Source organism: Anopheles moucheti, chromosome 3, assembly GCF_943734755.1.
Source record: "Anopheles moucheti chromosome 3, idAnoMoucSN_F20_07, whole genome shotgun sequence".
In the NCBI taxonomy this organism is placed as follows: domain Eukaryota; kingdom Metazoa; phylum Arthropoda; class Insecta; order Diptera; family Culicidae; genus Anopheles; species Anopheles moucheti.
In genome coordinates this window covers 75,419,391-75,437,906 of record NC_069141.1, presented here as the reverse complement: position 1 = coordinate 75,437,906, position 18,516 = coordinate 75,419,391, and the positions used below count along the sequence as shown (strand labels likewise).

General features: G+C 44.4%; 1 protein-coding gene across 1 annotated transcript in view; it reads right to left on the bottom strand.

Moving 5' to 3' along the window:
• The window catches only part of LOC128303005 (uncharacterized), a 51,462-nt gene extending 35,040 nt beyond the window's left edge, over window positions 1–16,422 (bottom strand). Inside the window, 9 exon segments of the mRNA XM_053039856.1 lie at window positions 409–555; window positions 1,158–1,283; window positions 1,440–1,622; window positions 7,829–8,191; window positions 8,710–8,815; window positions 8,894–9,002; window positions 13,810–14,004; window positions 15,498–16,177; window positions 16,274–16,422. Of these exon segments, the coding sequence (XP_052895816.1) occupies window positions 409–555; window positions 1,158–1,283; window positions 1,440–1,622; window positions 7,829–8,191; window positions 8,710–8,815; window positions 8,894–9,002; window positions 13,810–14,004; window positions 15,498–16,177; window positions 16,274–16,422 (2,058 nt within the window).
• Between the last annotated feature and the right edge of the window lie 2,094 nt (window positions 16,423–18,516).

Below are 18,516 nucleotides of genomic sequence, written 5' to 3'. Positions count from 1 at the left end.
TCCAAACCAAGCACCATTCGAAAGCTTCTTAGCGATGAAATATTTCAACCGTGAAAAGTTTCAATACGAATGCTCTAGCCCGATGAGTGAATAGTTTCCATGTTTCTTATCCTGCAACGTTTCAGCGTGTGTCAGTGTGTAATAAGTGTGTATGTGAGTGTGTGTAATTTGTTATAGAAAAAAGGTTTGTTTCTAATCTTACTAAAAGCTCAATAACCACAACGTACGCCCTACTCTAACTAAATAACACTCATAATAGTAAAATATTAGTCTATTGATGTTTTTTTTCGGCTTCAAAATACTATCAAAATGTTAAGCTGCTGTTTTCTACAAATTCCTATACGCCAACAACAAAGAAAGCTAAAATAGGAGGGGGGAAAGTAGGGAAGGGAGAAAACAACCACTCACCTGGGCACGGACTGCCGCGAGATGGATCTGTTTCGCCCGTACGTCGAACTTTTTCATCGAGATATCCTCCTGGATCTCGTTCGCCTTACTGTACAGCTGGCCCTCGATGCCGCGGATCTGTGTGCGAACTAAAGCGTCTACAGAATCCTACAGAAACGGATGCAAACAAACGGTAACGGAGGAGAAAAAAGAAACAACCATAAATTTAATTGACGCGCACCTACGGCTACCGTGAAAAACCCCCATCGGGAAAACGACAACGACAACCGGGTCGTCACAGCGATTGAGCGCATATTGGAAAATCGATCATGAGCAACAAACAAAAAACAAGAACAAACGATAAATTGTGAGAGAAAAGTTTTTAACGACACCACACACACACACACAAGGTGATATCCAGCGAATCGGAACCATGAACACACAAAATAACAAACTGGATGGCAGCAAGAGCTAGAATTAATTAAGCGAAAGAACACAACACAACCATAACAATCGAGTAAAACACTTCACAGACAGAACTAAAAGAAACACACACACACACACACACAAAGTGGGCGCACGTGTACACGGTGGAAATGAAAGACTTCTCCGTGCAGAGTGCAAATACAATCAGGACGCATCTCGACTCGAGGTGCAGTTTTGTATTTTTCATAACAAAAAAACATCAAACTTGTGCCACATCTGGTGACGCAGCGGACATGCAAGCAAGCTGGACAGGAAGCTGGACAGATGCAAGCGCAGCTACCAACCTGTAGTTGTTTGATTTGAATTTCTAATTCCTGCGACTCCCGGCGTAGCGCTTCCAGCGAGGGCCGCACTTGGATGGATGCGCCCCTGTCGACGACGAGCTCATCCTTGAACACCGGCTGCATGGGGTCCGGCTGTGTGGGGCAGAAATGGGAAGATCGTCAGTCAACACGGTCAGCACGGTAATTGTGGGCATTCGTGCCGGTTTCCGATTCCCAATTAAATATGGCCGCTCTCGAGACGGCCCCCCCCCCTCCCGTACCTACCCCGCCATAGTCCGGCATATCCTCGGCACCGGGCTCGTTCGCTGCATTGGCCGACTGCGGTGGGGCGAATGCTTTGCGCGGAATCCGCTGCATGGTTTGCGGCACCGGAAGCGTCCGCACGAAGTACCCGAGATCGAGCGCCGGCGAAACGTTCTTGCACTGTACGGCCAACCCATCGTAGCGCTTCGCCTGCTCCGCTGCCTGAAAAACCGGTTGGAAACGGAAATGCACCGATGCAAAAGTGGTAGTAGTAGGGTGTGAGTAGTTTTGTTCCAAACGAGCGCAAGAGAAGCGTAAGCAACGCTGACACCGTAAGACACCAAAGGTTCGCCACGTCGGTGTCGGAAGGTGTCAATGACGGCGAAATTCTTCACGTTTTGTTTAAACATTAAAACAAGTCACATTTCGTTAGAATCAACAACACTTCAGAGCTGGAGGTAGAATTACTCGGGCATCTTCAAGTGGTGTCGCTTGGTGCTCTCTCGACTGGAGCACATTTTCGCTTCACCAGAAGTAGAGGATGACATGATTGAATAAGCGCGAAGGAACTCGCTTCCCTGGCTGTAGTTGTACCATCGTTGAGATATGATTTGGTCTTGTAATGATGCCTTCTTTTAAAGCCAAATCTTCGCTTCTTATAGGAGCTTGGCGTGGAACTTCAAGAAAGAGGAGGAGGAGAAGTTCCTAGTAAAATACTTTCCCAAAAGCTCGATGTGTTGCTACAACAGTTTTGCTGCCACCAGAGCGCAAGAAAGACATTGTACCCGACGGTAACGACACGGCATACAGCATCTTGAGTGCTTTCTCGTTCGGCCGGGTTTTTCTTCCGCGCGCGTGGCCGAAGGTAATTGGCAAGAATTTTATCAGGGAATTTAACGACTTCCGATGCGAGCGGTATCGGTTCGGTTGCGATCGTCAAACGATTTTCACACCACTGCGAAGTTAATGGAAATGCCAAATGGGCCGCTGTTTTGTGACATTTCCGAATACGAACACGAATGTTCCAAGCCACTTCATTCTGCCACGGTGCGATGGTGATGGTGGTGGTGGGCTCCTCTCGAGGAACTATCTCGCCGTTAGGGCTTGTTTTGGTGAAAGCGCAACTTTCAGCTCGGGTGACAAATATTGATGCTGGAATTTAATTGGATTTTTCACTGCACTTTGGCCATCCACTTTCACCGTGAACAATCCATAAGTGAAGCGTCGAAATTGATGGAGTTATTTCGGTGTGGCTTTTCGCCTTTTTCCGCTGGCAACGGGAGAGTACAACAGTTTTGAGGATTTTTTTTCTCCCCACCATCTCGACGCCAAGGTTCGAGGCAGGGTTCATTAAAGACGGAAATTACCCACCCGGTATGCTACGGCGCGCGAATTTACAAACGCGATGGGTTTTGTGTGTGTGTTTGTGTTTAAACTTTTGCCTCCGAGCACGACGTAAGTTGCGCGTGGTCGTATGGCAACGGGGTTTTCGGGGCAGGTGAATAATACAAATAGAATCCTCATTAGCGATTCGATGTTTTTGTTCCGTCGGCTCATTAATTACCCAGCGCGCTTTTAACGATCGTTACGATCGCCCTTCGAGTTCCGGCGCGAGCGTTCTGGAATGAATGTTGGAATCGGTCTGTTTGGAGTCCATTAAAACGGAGAACCACCGGCGGACGTAACAAAGCAACAAAAAAAAACACATCCACCAGATTTATAAAGTATCCTCTTACAACTCCCTCACCGAGGTTTTCCGGGTTGACGTTCTTTTTCCCTCCTCCCGCTGTATCCACCCATCCGGTAGGTCTCTTCGGCGAATTCGTAAATGACGTTGAAAGGGGTGAAAATTAATATTTTATTATCGCGGTACACGCTCCACAGGCCGCGTAGATGAACGGCGTTTATGTGGAACAGTTTTATTTTCGCTCGCCACCATTGTTTATGGCGCAGCTTGATTGGAACTCCGGTTAACATCGCTTGCTGCTGATGGAGCAAAGGGAAAAACACACGCCACGGAAGAATAGTTGACTTACTGCCCCAACTGGCCACTGGACACGGTGGTTCGAGGCCTCGTTTTGTTTCATCCAATTTATCAGCATTATCGAGGCTAATGGATCATGGACCTATTAGCATCCCGGAGCGTTCCTGCTGGGATATCGCTTGGTGCTTTACGCAAACATTGGCACCGGCACCAACGGAAGAGAATTACCCACGTCGACTACATCCTGCGAATGATGGATCAATCGACGGGGCGAGGTTCCGAGCGCAAAAAGAAAAGCAACCATCATAAAACCAAAGCAGATTCTTGCATATTTGATTAATCCTGCAACGTCCAGAACATCAAAAATGCGATGAGCGCGAAGGTAACATCGCGTAACATCGACGTCAATTTCGGCATTACAATTTCTATGCAAAACAGGCACGCCCGAAACGCGAGATGAATCGAGCTTTTTTGCTCGCCGTGGGGAGTCTTTTATCGTATGGCGTTCAGTTATGCTTTATTAATGAGTTTTCATTGAGAAAATTGCCCTCTAAACTGACTTGGCAGCGGTTAATCTGCTTACAACGATCTGTTGCGAAACGGCGCGGTGCGTGTGCTCGAGATTGTCAAGTGGTAACGTCCGGGTTGTAAATGAACGATGGAGTTTGGAGTGTTTAATTCAATTACGGAACGCAGGTCGTAAGAATTTGTTTCTAATATGCTGCAGGGATTAAGATTTTAATTGGCCTTAATTTTTTACGCGATATCTTAAGGGTTGTTGTGGAATGCGGGCGAGTGTAGAAACTTTTCCGCGAGCTTTTTCACACATAAAAATAATGAATTTAATTTTGGAGGATATGTGTGAAGAGACGTCTCAGTCAAGATGGGAGGGAAGATTTCTGTAAACAAATTACGATCTCTTTGCACACGCTTTTCGAAATCCAATCGTGCAGAGTAATCTATGTTTCGAAACTCTACTCTACTCAGTCACGACGCTTCGCTTTAACGAGGAACTTTTTGGGTCAGGTGAAGTGTTTATCTTAATTATCGCTACTCTGTCTGTCTAAAATTCTTCACATGAAGTACTGAAACATGCAACATGCAGCACGTGACAATTTTGGGTTTCTTACAGAAGGATCGAGCACAAATATTAACCAGTAACAATAACCTTAAAGAAGTTATTTAATATCAGTAATATTTCCATACAAAACTGTCTAAAAGATCCTGGGCCACATATGAACAGATCAATAGAAAATTTATTTCGGAAATTTTCGGAGATTAAACGATCAAGGTTTAGTAAAATCCTTTCTAAAACGAAGCTTTACTCTCAGAAAGCTAAAATAATAATCAAAGTATCGAAGTACAGTGCATAACATCGCTATATGAACACTTTTATAACTATTTTGAACTATACCTCAAAAAAAATTTTAACGTTGAAAAATGTTTTATTTACTAAATTTTAAAGAAATATTAACGAAGTTTGAATTGTTAATATAACTCTGCCATGTTTTTGAACATGGAAGAAATGCCTGAAAAAACAGCGTTGTTCTTCAAAATTAAATAACTTCAGCAAAGCTATTTGTTATAAGCTATTCGAAATACAATTTAATCTCTATTTATGTTTTCCTTCAATTTGAATTCTTGAATTTAATTTAATTTAATTTAACTCCTTTGAATATTTTGAAAAATAATGGAATGTACAAATATTTCTATAGTTACTTTACGCACTGTAGCATTAAAAAAATGATACTTTAGCAATAGAAAATACTACTTAAATCAATGTAATGCTTAGTTGATTTTGTAACGAAAATATTTATATAAAAAAATGTTGATTAAATGAACATGATACAAATTTTCATTTAAGAAGCATTCAAGGTTAGGAAATTATTCCAAAGTTATATAGTTCAAGCATGCTATGCTTCAAGTACGAGGATTTATGACCCCCGGTCTCTAGACCACAATCGTGCCAATTCTTTTCTATGCTTCAAATTAAAGTAATGTTAATATTGAACTTTAAAACCCAAACTAGTGATGAATAAATGTAATCACACGACGAAGATAAACAAACCATCTTGTAAACGAAGTGCTCGGCGCTGTTCACACGGAAGCGTATCATCCTAGAGCCAGAGCCAGTGGTGCAGTATCACCATTAACCAACCGTAACCAACTCCTCCACCGGGCTTGCTTCCTTATGTTTTATTAATGAACTTATCTTGCCTCGTTTGCTTGTCACCGCTCGCGTATCAGTCTTAGCGTACTCAAAGCGTTAGAAAATGGTAGATCACGTAATCCACATATCCAAAGACTTGAAGACCTAAATACCCAAGCAAATATCACCTACTGTTGGATACCAAGTCACATTGGTATAAAAGGGAACGAAACTGCTGACCAATTAGCAAACAAAGCCCGTGAAGAAGCAAATAGTCAGAATACCGAAATATCAAAGCAAGATATGATAACCTGGGCCACTTCAACTATAAAAAATACCTGGTACAAATACTGGGACGTCCAACACCACAGACTACTAAGACTAACCAAATCAAACACTCACACTTGGGAAGATGTAAAATCCAATATAGATCAAAAAGTACTCACACGCCTACGCATAGGACATACAAACTTGACACATAGATACCGACTCTCCAAATCAGACCCTCCACTTTGTTGCTATTGCGGAGTAACAATCACCGTACCCCATATCTTAACTGAATGCTACGGCTACACCATTCAACGCAACAAATTTAATATATCTAACAACGTAGACTTCATTCTGTCCGATAACCCTATAAGCCAATCTAACCTGCTTAAATTCCTTAAAGCTACCGACCTTTACCACCAAATATAAAAAAAAAAAAAAGTAAATAACACGAGCCATCTACAAACAAGAGACGAATGTCGCCGCAAGTCGCAAAGTCTCTATAAGCAGAAACAACAACAACAACCGCTCGCGTATCAACACGTAATCGTGCGTGAGTGTGTGTGTGGAGCGAAATGTGTTGCTTGCGCTTAAGCTGGTTGCCATCAACCACCTGCCACACACAACAGCGATGGTGCGATAAAATATTCACAATCACACATCCCGATTTAAGTCGTCCGTGGCGAGCTCAAACCGATGGCAGGTTGGAGGGATGGGTATAAATTTTGTCATACCTGCCCCGGTGCGACATGCGACGCCACTTTTTGGTACGCACTGTTTTGCAACCTCAACGACAATCGATTAACGAGCGAAACCAAAAATAAAACTTGATTGAATGGGCCCAGCGTTACCGAGGGGTGTGGGGCAAGATTGTCCGTGCGTTTTCACGGCTTATCCCCCTTCACACACACACACACACACACGTCGGTCGGGCGCCAGCTGACGACAATGCCGTGTCTATATAGGTTTGGGATAGCTTAAGCTTCCTTCCGGCCACGTGTTGCTTCGCTCAATGTGGCGCTTGCAAAAACGGAATATTTTCAACCGGGCATGCTCGAAACTCGAAAAGGGTCCGCCTCGAATGCCGAAAGCCCACCCATCTTGGAGCGAGCATCTTATCAAAGCATAGGCAATAATAATGGGTCAACCAGAAGGTAGCAGCAACACGGAAGGAAGGAAGTGGCACTATAGATTTGGTGATGTCAATTCTATTTCTGGTACGACCGGAAGCGGTTGGAACCTTTTCGTAAGCCTACGTTCTCGACACGGAACCTGCCCTGGGACGATCCAGTGGATCATTCAATTTAAAAAGGGACGACTCGTTACAAGATCCCACCGCTTAATTGTTGTATGTTGCTAGGGTGACGGAGGAGAGGAAGGGGGGAGGGGAGAAGAGGGTGGCGGGGCGTGACACAATCATGCCATTTCCGACGTACCGTCCGTACTTTGGGGATTCGCCAATTTGGAAATTCTAATCTCCTTCCCGGTGTCTTCGCCTTTGAGCAAGGAGCTTGAGAGTGAGAAAGGGATAGGAATACGGCAGGAGTTCTGATGAGTTCCAGACAGGCACGTTACTTAGGACGTCCCATTCGGGATGATTATTTCTTGCTTCTGTCACGTTCGTCGTCAAGCAGCTCGGCAAACATGAAGAGACTGGCGTCTGACGATGAGCGTGCCGGAAGCGGTGAGGTTCACACCGTGTGTCCTCCCCCCACCCCCTCAAGAGGACATCTTTTTTCCGGAGTGCGTTCTCTTTGAGGAATTGGGAGTGTGCTTGGAAAGTGAACCTGTGGTTCTCCCCCCGGAATCCCCTGTCCCCGGTTCCGGCTAATGACGTTCGTCAGTGTTGAAGCAGTTTCAGCCAGGTACGCCAGTGTCGGCCCGAGCAGTGGCAATTTGTCTGTGGCCCGCAGGTGGCCCGACTATTATCGGATCTCCAGCACAACCGGTAGTTATGCTTCGAGGTAATTTCCATCTATCAAGCAAGCGGAACGATGCTATGCACGGGGAACAGAGCGACCCGCTTACCTTGTTGGCGATGGCTTCGGCACCCTGCAGCACAGCTTCCGACACGATATTGCACAGATCGTTGTAGATGTCCTCGAGCTCCTGCATCAGCTGCGGCAGCGTTTCGCAATGGTACGCCTCGAGCATCGCGTTGGTGGCGTGCAGCTGCTGCACGTACGCATTGTGCGAGTCGATGTACTGCGTCAGCGTGTGCTGGGTCGGGCTCTGACGGTGAGCGATGTAGCATTGTTTGTATTCGATTCGGCACTTGGATAGTTTCTCTTCAGTCTTGGTAATGATTGTATCGAACGACTCCCGGTGTGTAAATACTTTCCTACTTTGGACCTTCCGATAGAACGACCGCTCCAGCAGCGGACGTGCGACCTGTCAGATGTCAGATGAAGAAGTAGAGAAGGAGAGAGAGTGTGAGAGTGAGATAAAACCAAGCAAATAGCAAAAGAGTATTGGAAAAGTGAACTAAATGATCCAAGTAACCGACTCACAACACCAACAGTGCACCTAAAACGATAAGTCACGCCAGGTTGCTGTTTTTTTTTTTCGTTTTTCCACCCGAAGAGGTCAACCAGTCCGAAAGCTACGGTGTAAATGGCAGCAAATTAATCCATCTCCTACACAAACTCACCGACACACACACGAAACAAAAAAATGGCGGAGAAATACTGTGTGATTGATTACTCCGCAAGACGTTTTCATTAACTTCCCAGTCACTAATCTCCAGCCGTATCGAAGAAAACAATGGCTTAACACGCAGAGCGTTTGTTTGCGTTATTTTCGGTGCGTTTGTTGCTGTCGTATTCGATGCGTTGACGCATGATTTATTGCACGCCCACGCGGTAAAAAAGGGCAGCTGGTATGACGCCATGCGTCTGATCGGTACTCACCTGTCTGGAGAGCGTGCTGGCCACGTCGATTGTTGCCTGCGAGTCCGCTTCGATTTCCTGCAGCAGCGTTTCCCATGCCGTGAACAGGTTCGACTGACAGGCGGGCCTGTGGACCGGAAGTAAAGTCAACGTTTGCTTTAATGCATATATATTTAGCACGCTGGGGTGTTCCATCGGTACGCACCGTTCCTTGCGCAGCTCGCTGTTCCGTTTGCGGTAGTTCGCGACCAACACTTGCAGTGCCTCGGCATGCTGCTCGTACAGCTGCGCCAAGGTTTCGCTGAAATCCGAAACTGCCGAAATATGTGAACGAAGATACGAATGATTGGAAAGTTAATCAACCGTCCAAGCGCGTGCTGTTTCGGTGTGTCAGCGATCGGTGCCCAGGCCCCGTAGCGGAGAAGGTTTGTGCAGGAACACTCAATTAAAATTCGTACATTCATTTGCTAAGGTTTCGAGCTAGCTAATGGTCTGCCATTGCCTGCGTTGTGACGAAAATATCGCTCTCTACCTTGTGCTCGGTGTCAATCCGAGCCGGGGCGTATCGGCATTTTGTTCTGATTGAGTAATAATGGTTCAGGTTTTTTTCTGGGATATTATGAAAATCTAAAGAATTATATGAACATTGAGCTGCTCTAGCGCATTTTAGCTCAGTGCTTTAATGTCGAGCTAAAATATTTCGCACAACTTATCGTACAACCCATTTTTCCTGTGGCATCGCGCATCGATACAATCGAGAGGCGGCGCGATGGAGAAAAAGGCATGCCGATATTTTTGTTTACGAACCATTAGCGAGTAATGAGGTAATCACATGGCGCTCGGCATTAGTGGTACCCAGCTGGGGAGATACTTAGACCGTACTGCAAGAAAATGTCTTTCCTCGTGTTCCCCGTTTGCCCAACGCCATTCAGCACCTGTTTACTTTGCCGTTTTTTCCCCACGCGCTCGTCCATTGAGGATGATTGAATATTTTAAATAAAAACTACAATCCAATCGGAAGGGAATGGTTCGGGTTGATTCTATTGATGAGCTTCGATTGGATGAGGTACATTAAATGCCATCTTACTGAAGTATTATTGCGCTTGAAAAAAATAAATGGACTGCAATAGAGCTGTTTTGTACTTGTGAAACTTGTGTCAAGTACTGCTAGTATTTGTTCGTTGCGTAAACTAATTCTATTGAATTCATTTATTTTTTTTTAACTCTATTTTATGCTGTTGTGCAGAAAGAATCATTCATCTTTTGATTCAAATGACTCTTTCGCGAGGATTCATTCAGATGATTAATCGCTTCGCAACCAATTCTACTGAATTATTTTATTTATTAGAATTTTATGTTATGCTGTTGTGCTTAATGAATCTTTTGAGAAGAGTCAATCATGTGACTCTTTCCTGGTGGATTCATTCAAATAAGGAATCGCTTCTCAACCAATTCTACTGAATTATTTTATTTATTCAAATAATATTTTATGCTAATAAAATGAATTAATTAACTCTAAAGCTAATTAAATAAATTAACTAACTGAAATTAATTAATTCAGATCAAAGAAGCATTCAGATGCATGATTTTGTATGTTTCAATTCAGTTTACTCCCGTGAATTCTCTGTTCTAGCTTATCAGTGTGTTCTAGTTCTCTAATTAAGAATTACAGTTTATATTTAAACATAATAAGGTTTCTGCTAAAATGGTTTATGTAGACGAAGTTTAATGTGTAGCTTTAAAATCACGAAAGTGCTTACAATCATTAAAATTCCTTGAATCCTTGGAACTTCTTCAACTGTTTCCATATCTTCGTTAGAGAATTTTCAAATTCATTCACATCCCTCAATCTGAATCAGATACACACCACCACAGGAATAAATGATCAAAAACTCCTCCTAACTCTACTCTACTACTCGCCGACTACCAACTAAAGCTGATCAAGGGGTTTGTTTTAGTTTCGCCTTACACTAACCGGTCCAGGATAAATAAAGCATGTTGTGGTTTTAGCTTCTGCTCGCGACATTTACATTACGGTGAAACCGCACAAAAAGGTTGGAATGGAATTGAGTTTGGTAAGCATTAAAGCTACATGGTACCATTCATGAACGATTCATTCACCGTTTTATTAGTAACTCCGGGCAGTCTTCTCGCTGGAATAGTGCTGTTGAATAATTAATTCTCATAACTATCAATACCGTCAATCAACAACTGTATCGATTTCATCTAATTCCATCCGTCCGGTGCCTTACTAATGCGAACTTTATGAGCTATATTTATTTATAACGTCCAATTGATTGATTTCATCTGATTGATTTCTCGTATTCCACCGTTTTTTTGCGCCTGTGTGTTCTTGTTTAATATGTCAATATCAGTAATGGAGGTATATGAATTATTTATTAGCTATTTCCTAACCGAACTCTGCTGCAGTTTTCGATTAGACGGCTCAATAAGTAATATGTTTTTTCAACAAATTCTTTTACTTTCCTCGGGGAGACAACGAGTTTCAACTCGCTAGTGAGTTTACTTTCGACCGCTTACCAAAACCATGACACCTTACAGGACATGGAGTTGAGCTTCAATTTGAGAAGTGTATACTACTTTCTTTCTTACACCCCAGCCACATGTTGTCTATTTGGTTGAATAAAACATTCGCTCCCTTGCACAATGTTTCCGTTACAGTGCAGATGCTAACAAACTATTGGAAGCACCTCTTTCTCTCGTCCTCCCTCTGTTCGGCTTATCCACTAGATGGCAGTGGTAATAAAACATGAAATCACCTAACACCAAATATCTCAGCATAGGCAGCAATTCCTGCATCGATCGTACCGTGTTTGCTGGTGGAAACCTGAAAAATCCGACCACCGGTTGGGGGCAAAACCTGGCGGTGGTGTCTAAGAATAAACGCTCGTGCATCTAGTTTCTAAAAATATTGACCATGGTAGGACTATCTGAAGTCTGGATTAGCATAACAACAACATATTAATTTTACTTCAAACCCACCGAAGTGGAAGACATTTTTCCTGCTTTTTTATTAATCTTCTCGTTTTGGTATACTTCATTCAAAGCAGATCTGCTCCGTTGACCTTTAGCCCACAGTCGTTGCGTTAGGTAGATAGCCGTGTGGCTTCATTTACGACGTTTTAACGAAACGAGAAAAAAATAGGACACCAATCGGTCCGAAGCGATATGGATAAAACAGTACGAAAATAGCATCCTTCATCAGGTTTGATCGTCTTTTGCAGTTTTGTAACTCAATCTCAGCTAATTGGCAAACGCTGCTTCAAGGTGCTCTTGGGTTCAAGTGTTCCGTCTCACCCCCCCCCCAATAAAAAAAGACAACCCTGAAAAAACACACAGACTCGTCATATCGAGAACACGTGTACACTGAATCGAACCACGCGGATTCTCGGAAATGTTCATCAAGAGAAATGACTGCATTAGTACGCGGCTATCAATCTTCATTCCGTTCACGGTGCACGGTTCGGTTAATGGTAACAAAATAAATCAAAAAACGAATGCTATTTATTTAGGCGCGCCCCAGACATTGTGGTTGGGTGCGTTTTAATCTAGCAGTAACTGGAAATATTTATAAGCACGCTCCAAGTGTACTAACTTTCGTACTAAATATATCAATCAACTTATAGTTTGATTCGTTCAGTTTGGTGAAAGGATGCATTGGAATTTGATGTAATTATAACAAAAAAAATATTGGAATTTGTAAACAGGTATTTTTTTATAACATTTAGGACATACAGGGTGTAGGACCATTCCGATATTTACTATTTATTATGTTAGTACTGGCGGTCCCCGAGATACGCGGTTTTTGGAAATTTTACAGCTGAGCTAGTTTAAAGCACAAAATTGAAGGAAAATCGGAAAATCACTTTTTTTGTCATGTAAAACCTTTCTTTCTTATTTATTTTAATGTCATCTTTTTAAAAATCGCCTAACTTACTAGATAAATTGAGTTCAGAGAAGGAAGTCGACTCTGAAGCATAAACGAAATTATACCAGGATTCGACTTAGGAGAATTCTTCTCGGGTTAAAGCGGTCCGCTATAATAGCGTATCTCGGGGACTGCCTTTATATGCTTTAAATACTGGAAAATATTTGTTTTTTAAATTACTGTTTGCCATTTGAGATGAGGAATTGTTTTAAGCGATTTTTGAAATTTCGTTTGTTTCTGAGTTTTTTTTCAATTATTAATCTACTTTTCGCTTTTGGTTCCCAGTCTTTATAACGCATCTGGGAATACTTCCTTTAGGAAATAACATATAAACATACGAAGCTCAATTTCGTAATCGTTCGACATTGAACTCAACCGTTGTTCTAAAAAATGGAAAAATATCTTGTAGCAGATTTTATAAGCTTCTCAAAACACCCCAATTATTACATAAATGTTTAAAGTTTAAGAAAAACAACAATTTGCTGAGTGGTGTTATCGATGTCAGAAGCACTTTTCATTTGTTTTGCTTTTTTCAAGACTTTTAATAATTGGAAATCATCGTTAAGCAAACGAAGGAAAAACTTGTTTAAAACCACATTACTTCAAACATAATCCAGAAGGTGTAAACAACCCTGAAGCACGATAATGTTAACAACACTGATGACTAAATAATATAAAAAAGCAATCAAAATTTAAAATGCAAAGTCCTCGCCAAAAAATGGACCAACACTTCCCAAACACAAACCACACGTTACGTTTACGAATGATAAAAGCATTAATTATGAATAGAATAATCAATGTTATTTGTTTCGAAAAAAACTCTGCCTCGCCCAGAAGTACGAAAACAAACATTACGAACGAGTACTTTTTTGCACCTGAGAATTGCTTATCAACTCTGCAACCGCACACTAACCGAACACAGTTGTTAGTTTTGTACGAAAAACTTGCCCAAACAATCGATATTTGTGGCTTATAAATTCTTAATTCTCATTTCCTTTACGGACACGGTGGGTGGTAAGGGTGGCCGGATGGATTCGGATGGTGGGCACAGAGCACCTGGGCTTGTACGTACACAGTGTAGCAATACCACAATAACCAGTAAACCGCCCGAATGTCCTGCAAGATCTGCTACTCCTTCATGCTCACGGCACGGTACCCTAATCCTTACTTACCTGTCTTCACTAGCTTAAACGTTACACTGTTGTGTGACTTGAGCGCCTCATTTAGGCCGGGATGGCCCAGATCCTTGAGCACGCCCGCACCACCGGCGGTGGACATGCTGCCTCCGAGTGCCTGGAACGCGGGGCCCGCACTCGGCGTCGCTCCACGCTTGCTGAATATGTTATGTCGATGGCTTTTTGATGATTCTGCGCCCCCAAACCCCAGACGGTGGCGGTGGTGGTGGGTTTAACGACACGGAAGGAGAGGAAGAAAGAGAGAAAATAGACACAGTTTTATCAATACATCGTGCCGAAACAGGGGAAACAAACCGTCCCCCCGGCGTATTTGGGTGGTACTAGTGAATTGTCTAGAAAAAAAAAACAACAAAAAGCTAAAAAAAACGGTGCGCTAAAGTTAGAGAAACCACGCGGTAAAGAAGAAAGAAAGAGAGACAAAGCGAGAGAGCGAGCAAAAACAAAAAAATCAGGAGCGTCACGAAACGACGGCCGACCCGAAATCACTGCGTTGATTAAGCTATTTATTATAATCCCATTTAGCGGCATATTTTTGCATAAAATCTCCCATGCCCGGGAAATGCCGGGTGTGTGTCTCCCAGGGCACTAACGATGCGGCGATGCCTCGGAAGCCTCGCATTAGTAGTAACGATCCCGCCTTGCCGGATGTGCGCCCCCTTGGGGGAGCGGGTGGGGGTTGGAGAACAGGAAAAAAAAACAACAACAAAACGGCACTCAAAGCACTCGGCAAAAACATCGGGGAACTATTTATGTTTTGGTACGGGGACAGGACCAGTTTATGTTGCGTCATTAAAGTCCTGCACCCGGGTCTGCACTGCTAGGTCCAAGTAGCCAGTGGTTGGTTGTGAGAAACAGCGTTGGAATGGAACGAATGCAACGAACTGCAGTACCAATGAACGACTTGCCATGACCAATGCTATTTGCCTTTCCCTGTGTCGGGTCAGCGGAACAAATGGAGTTTGAAGTGACAAAACGGGATGTGTGGGTATGGCCGGATGGTTTGGTCGTGAAAATGCATTTGCGGTATCGTGCATAAAATGGACGTTTGATGTGGTCCTCCTTAGGGGGTGGTTTGTATTTGTTTTTTTCTCGAATGTCCGAGAAGCAACCCCCCCAATAATCTGGTCTGTTCCAGGGGACCACATCGCATCCATCGGATCAGGTCCGCCCGGTCTGGATCGCACTAGAATAGTTAACACAGGCGCGCGCGCACACACACACACAAATAAAACACACACAAACACACACACTTAAAACAGACAAACGATGAATGCATGGTTGATGGAGCAGTACGATGGAGCAGTAGTTAATGATGCAGGAAGTACAACGTGGTACGAAGCGAGCGAATGGCGCAGAACGTGCTCAGCGGCATCCGAAATGCTTCTTCAAGGATTTTTTGTTCTCTCTCTCTCTCTTTAGAAGAATGTGATTCCGGATGCCAAACTCTGCAACTCTGCAGAAGCCGCATACACTTGCCAACCCCTGGCCGGATGCGGATTTGCAGGGGGTTTTCGGGTTAGGATGATGAGACGCATGGAGACGCGAAGGAGGAGGGGACACGAAGGGCGGATCGGGACAGGCGGCACGAATGTCTGTGAACTCACTCAGAAATTAGAAAATAGAATAGCAACCACAACTAGTTGGTCAGGGGCACCTGTCGTCACCTTTCTGGGACGTCTCGACGTCGGCGAACTCGTGCTCGGCACTCTTGGAACGTATGCTAAGCGGCGACTTGGGCTTCCGGAAGAACCCTAGCGAGGTCGGCCGCTGGTCGTAGCCGGGACCGGCACTGCGCAACCCGCCGTCGGCATCCGCCAGCCCCGGATCGGAACCGCTCGTCCCGAGCGCATCGAGCGACCGGGCCGACGGTTTTTCGCGCACCTCCAGCGAGTACACCTGCTCGCCCGACTCGAAGAACGCGTCGAAGTTGCGCTGGCGCAGATTGTCGCGCGTGAAGACCGGGTTCGACACATGGATGTGCTGGTCCTCGCGGACCCGGGCCGCCGTCTCGCACTGCTCGATCGAGGAATGTGGTCGCAGCCGGCCGAGCTTTAGCTGCAGCTTCGACTTGGACTTGGGGCCACCACCGCCCCCCTTCGGCGACGCGGTACCGGCCGGACCACGGGCGGCCACCGGGGCAGGGATGCCGTTGCGCGGGCTAGCATCGTCGATGAAGGTGGCCAGCTCGCTCGCGTCTGCTAGGGCGGTACCGCTCGGGTCGTCCAATTCGTACGACTCGCCCGACTCCTGGCGCCGGCTGGACGTCGTCGGGACGTTCGCTTTCGTCGGTTCGTTTGCCTTTTTCACGGCGGCGCTGGTCGGGGTGTTCGCTTTGCTCGCGGTGCTTTTGGCCGATTTGGTGGATGCGTGTTTGGATGAGGTGGCGTTGGAGGTGGATGAGGTAGTGACGGTGGTGGTGGTGGTTTTGGAGGTGGTGGTGGTGGTGGTGGTGGTGGTGGATGTAGGCCTACTGCCTGTGGGAACAAGAGGCTCCCGCAGGTTGTCCAGAGTTGGTCTGGGCGGTACTCTCGGTACGGCGTGTCCGTATGTCAACAATATGAGTTCATCCGCCGGAAATATTACGTACATTCCTGGCCCCGACGGAGCATGGCGAACGATTCCAGTACCGACTGGTGCCTTCCAATGTCCAACGGTGATCCAACTCCGAACCGCTCATACACTTCCAACACTTCACTGCACACTGTATTTCTAACGGCGGGATGTCCTTTTTCAAATATCTAAATCACGATCCTATCACATCAGCCCGAACAGAGCCTGCTCAGTTCCAAGGCTTGCTCAGATAGAAGCGGTAGAACTTAATTTGGGGAAATCAACAACACACTATCGCGCGCTGGTGCGGCCTAGGTTGTGTGAATTGTTTTTTTTTTTTTGGGCAATCTTTTTGCTGAGCGATGGCTTTCTTATTGCTTCACTTTACCTGCTCAACGCGCGCCGTGGGCATTCGTGCTATTATGTGCCGATTGATGGTTGATGTCTAGAATGGGAGAAAATACACAAGCGATACGTTTAGTAACACCCAACTTCTCTAGCCCCCGGCAGTAATGCTACATTTGCTCAAAGCGGAGTTCATTTATGCCACTATTAGGCGGGCAGGCTGAACGTCGGCAAACGCTGGGCAACGCCATTAGCAATACGCGCTCCTTCCAGTAACGATCGAGTTTTTAACAAGACACCAAAAACGCCGACGAGATTCGAGAGGATAATCACCGCTTAATTGATTAACGTTTAACGGCGAGTGGCGTGGGAGCGCTGTACATCATCCCAGGGTTGGTTATGACCTCGAACGTCCTTTTCTTTGCTCGCTTCACTCGGGATATCCTTTTTGAAGTTCAAAGCACTCGTACCAGCTTGTTGAATTATTCATCACGTACCGCGATCATTCAATTGGTCGCTAATGAAACCGTTTACCAACCGGAATTGCGGAAGTCTGTTGGAGGTGTGTTTTTTTTGTGTTTTGCTTTTATTATCCGACGGCTACCGAAATTCCTGCACGTTAACTAAATCTCGATCCATCGGCGAAAACTGTGCGGGGGCCCGGCATCACAACACTCCACCGACCGGGTTTTGATCGCTTCCAATTGAATGTATATTGACCCTAATCACGTGATCAGTGAGTTTATGGCTCTATTTCTTATCTCTGTGTGTATGCCTCGGAAGCCTCGGTTTCCGATGCCCGTTACTGGACCATGCTTACTTTCTAGGCGGTGCGGTGAACGTTAATAATGCAGACCCAATCACTGATATGATGCGCGCCATGGAAAAAAAACCGATATTATGCACAAATGAGCATTGGGTGCACGCGAAAGGAAAGAAAATTGATTTGTGTGTGTTTCGTAGAGTGTACGAAAGTCTATTAAACGTACGTATCGCGGGCATTGCACGCTAGAGAGGCATACATTAAATATACCCCAATGATTTGTGACGCCGACGGGCGGTGTGGGTCCAGCAGTGTGTATTTGTGGTCGAGGAAAGATAATGGGTAAGGTAATTGAATCCCAATCGGTACGTTTTATGTGGAAGTTCGATTATTTTCCTTCACAATTGTGTAACGTGTTGTGAGGTATAAAAATAGCTCCATAGACCATAAATGGACATTTTGTATTAGTGAAATTCAAAGACTCATTCAATCAATCGTACAGGGTTTACATAGCAAATCAGTCATCGTAAATCACTTTGCCACTGTAAACCAAAAATTCGGCAATAGCAATCCAGCAATGGCGTTAAGAACTTGGGATCGGTCACCATAAATACCTTATTCAACCTGGTTAAATACCTTTTTAAGATTATATTTTTAATGGTTAATATGATAAAATTATATATTTCTTTAAATTTCAGCAAACTTAAAACAGAAACAAACTCAGCAATAGTAAAGAATTTAAAACGAATGGGAAAATGTATGCATTTATGCATTACAGCATGAAGAAAATTTAATAAAATGTAGTTTTTAATGATAACCATATAATCTAGCAAAATTATAATTAAATTACAACAATTATTTCCTAAAAGCAATCATGTGGTTTCTTCTGTGCAGCCAATTTATTAGGTCAGAATCAAATGAAATCGAAATGGCCAAATAAGGTAACCATGGTGACCGATTTGAAATTCTCAATGACAAGTGACTGTTGATAACGACATTTAGCAGATTTACGATGACCGATTGAC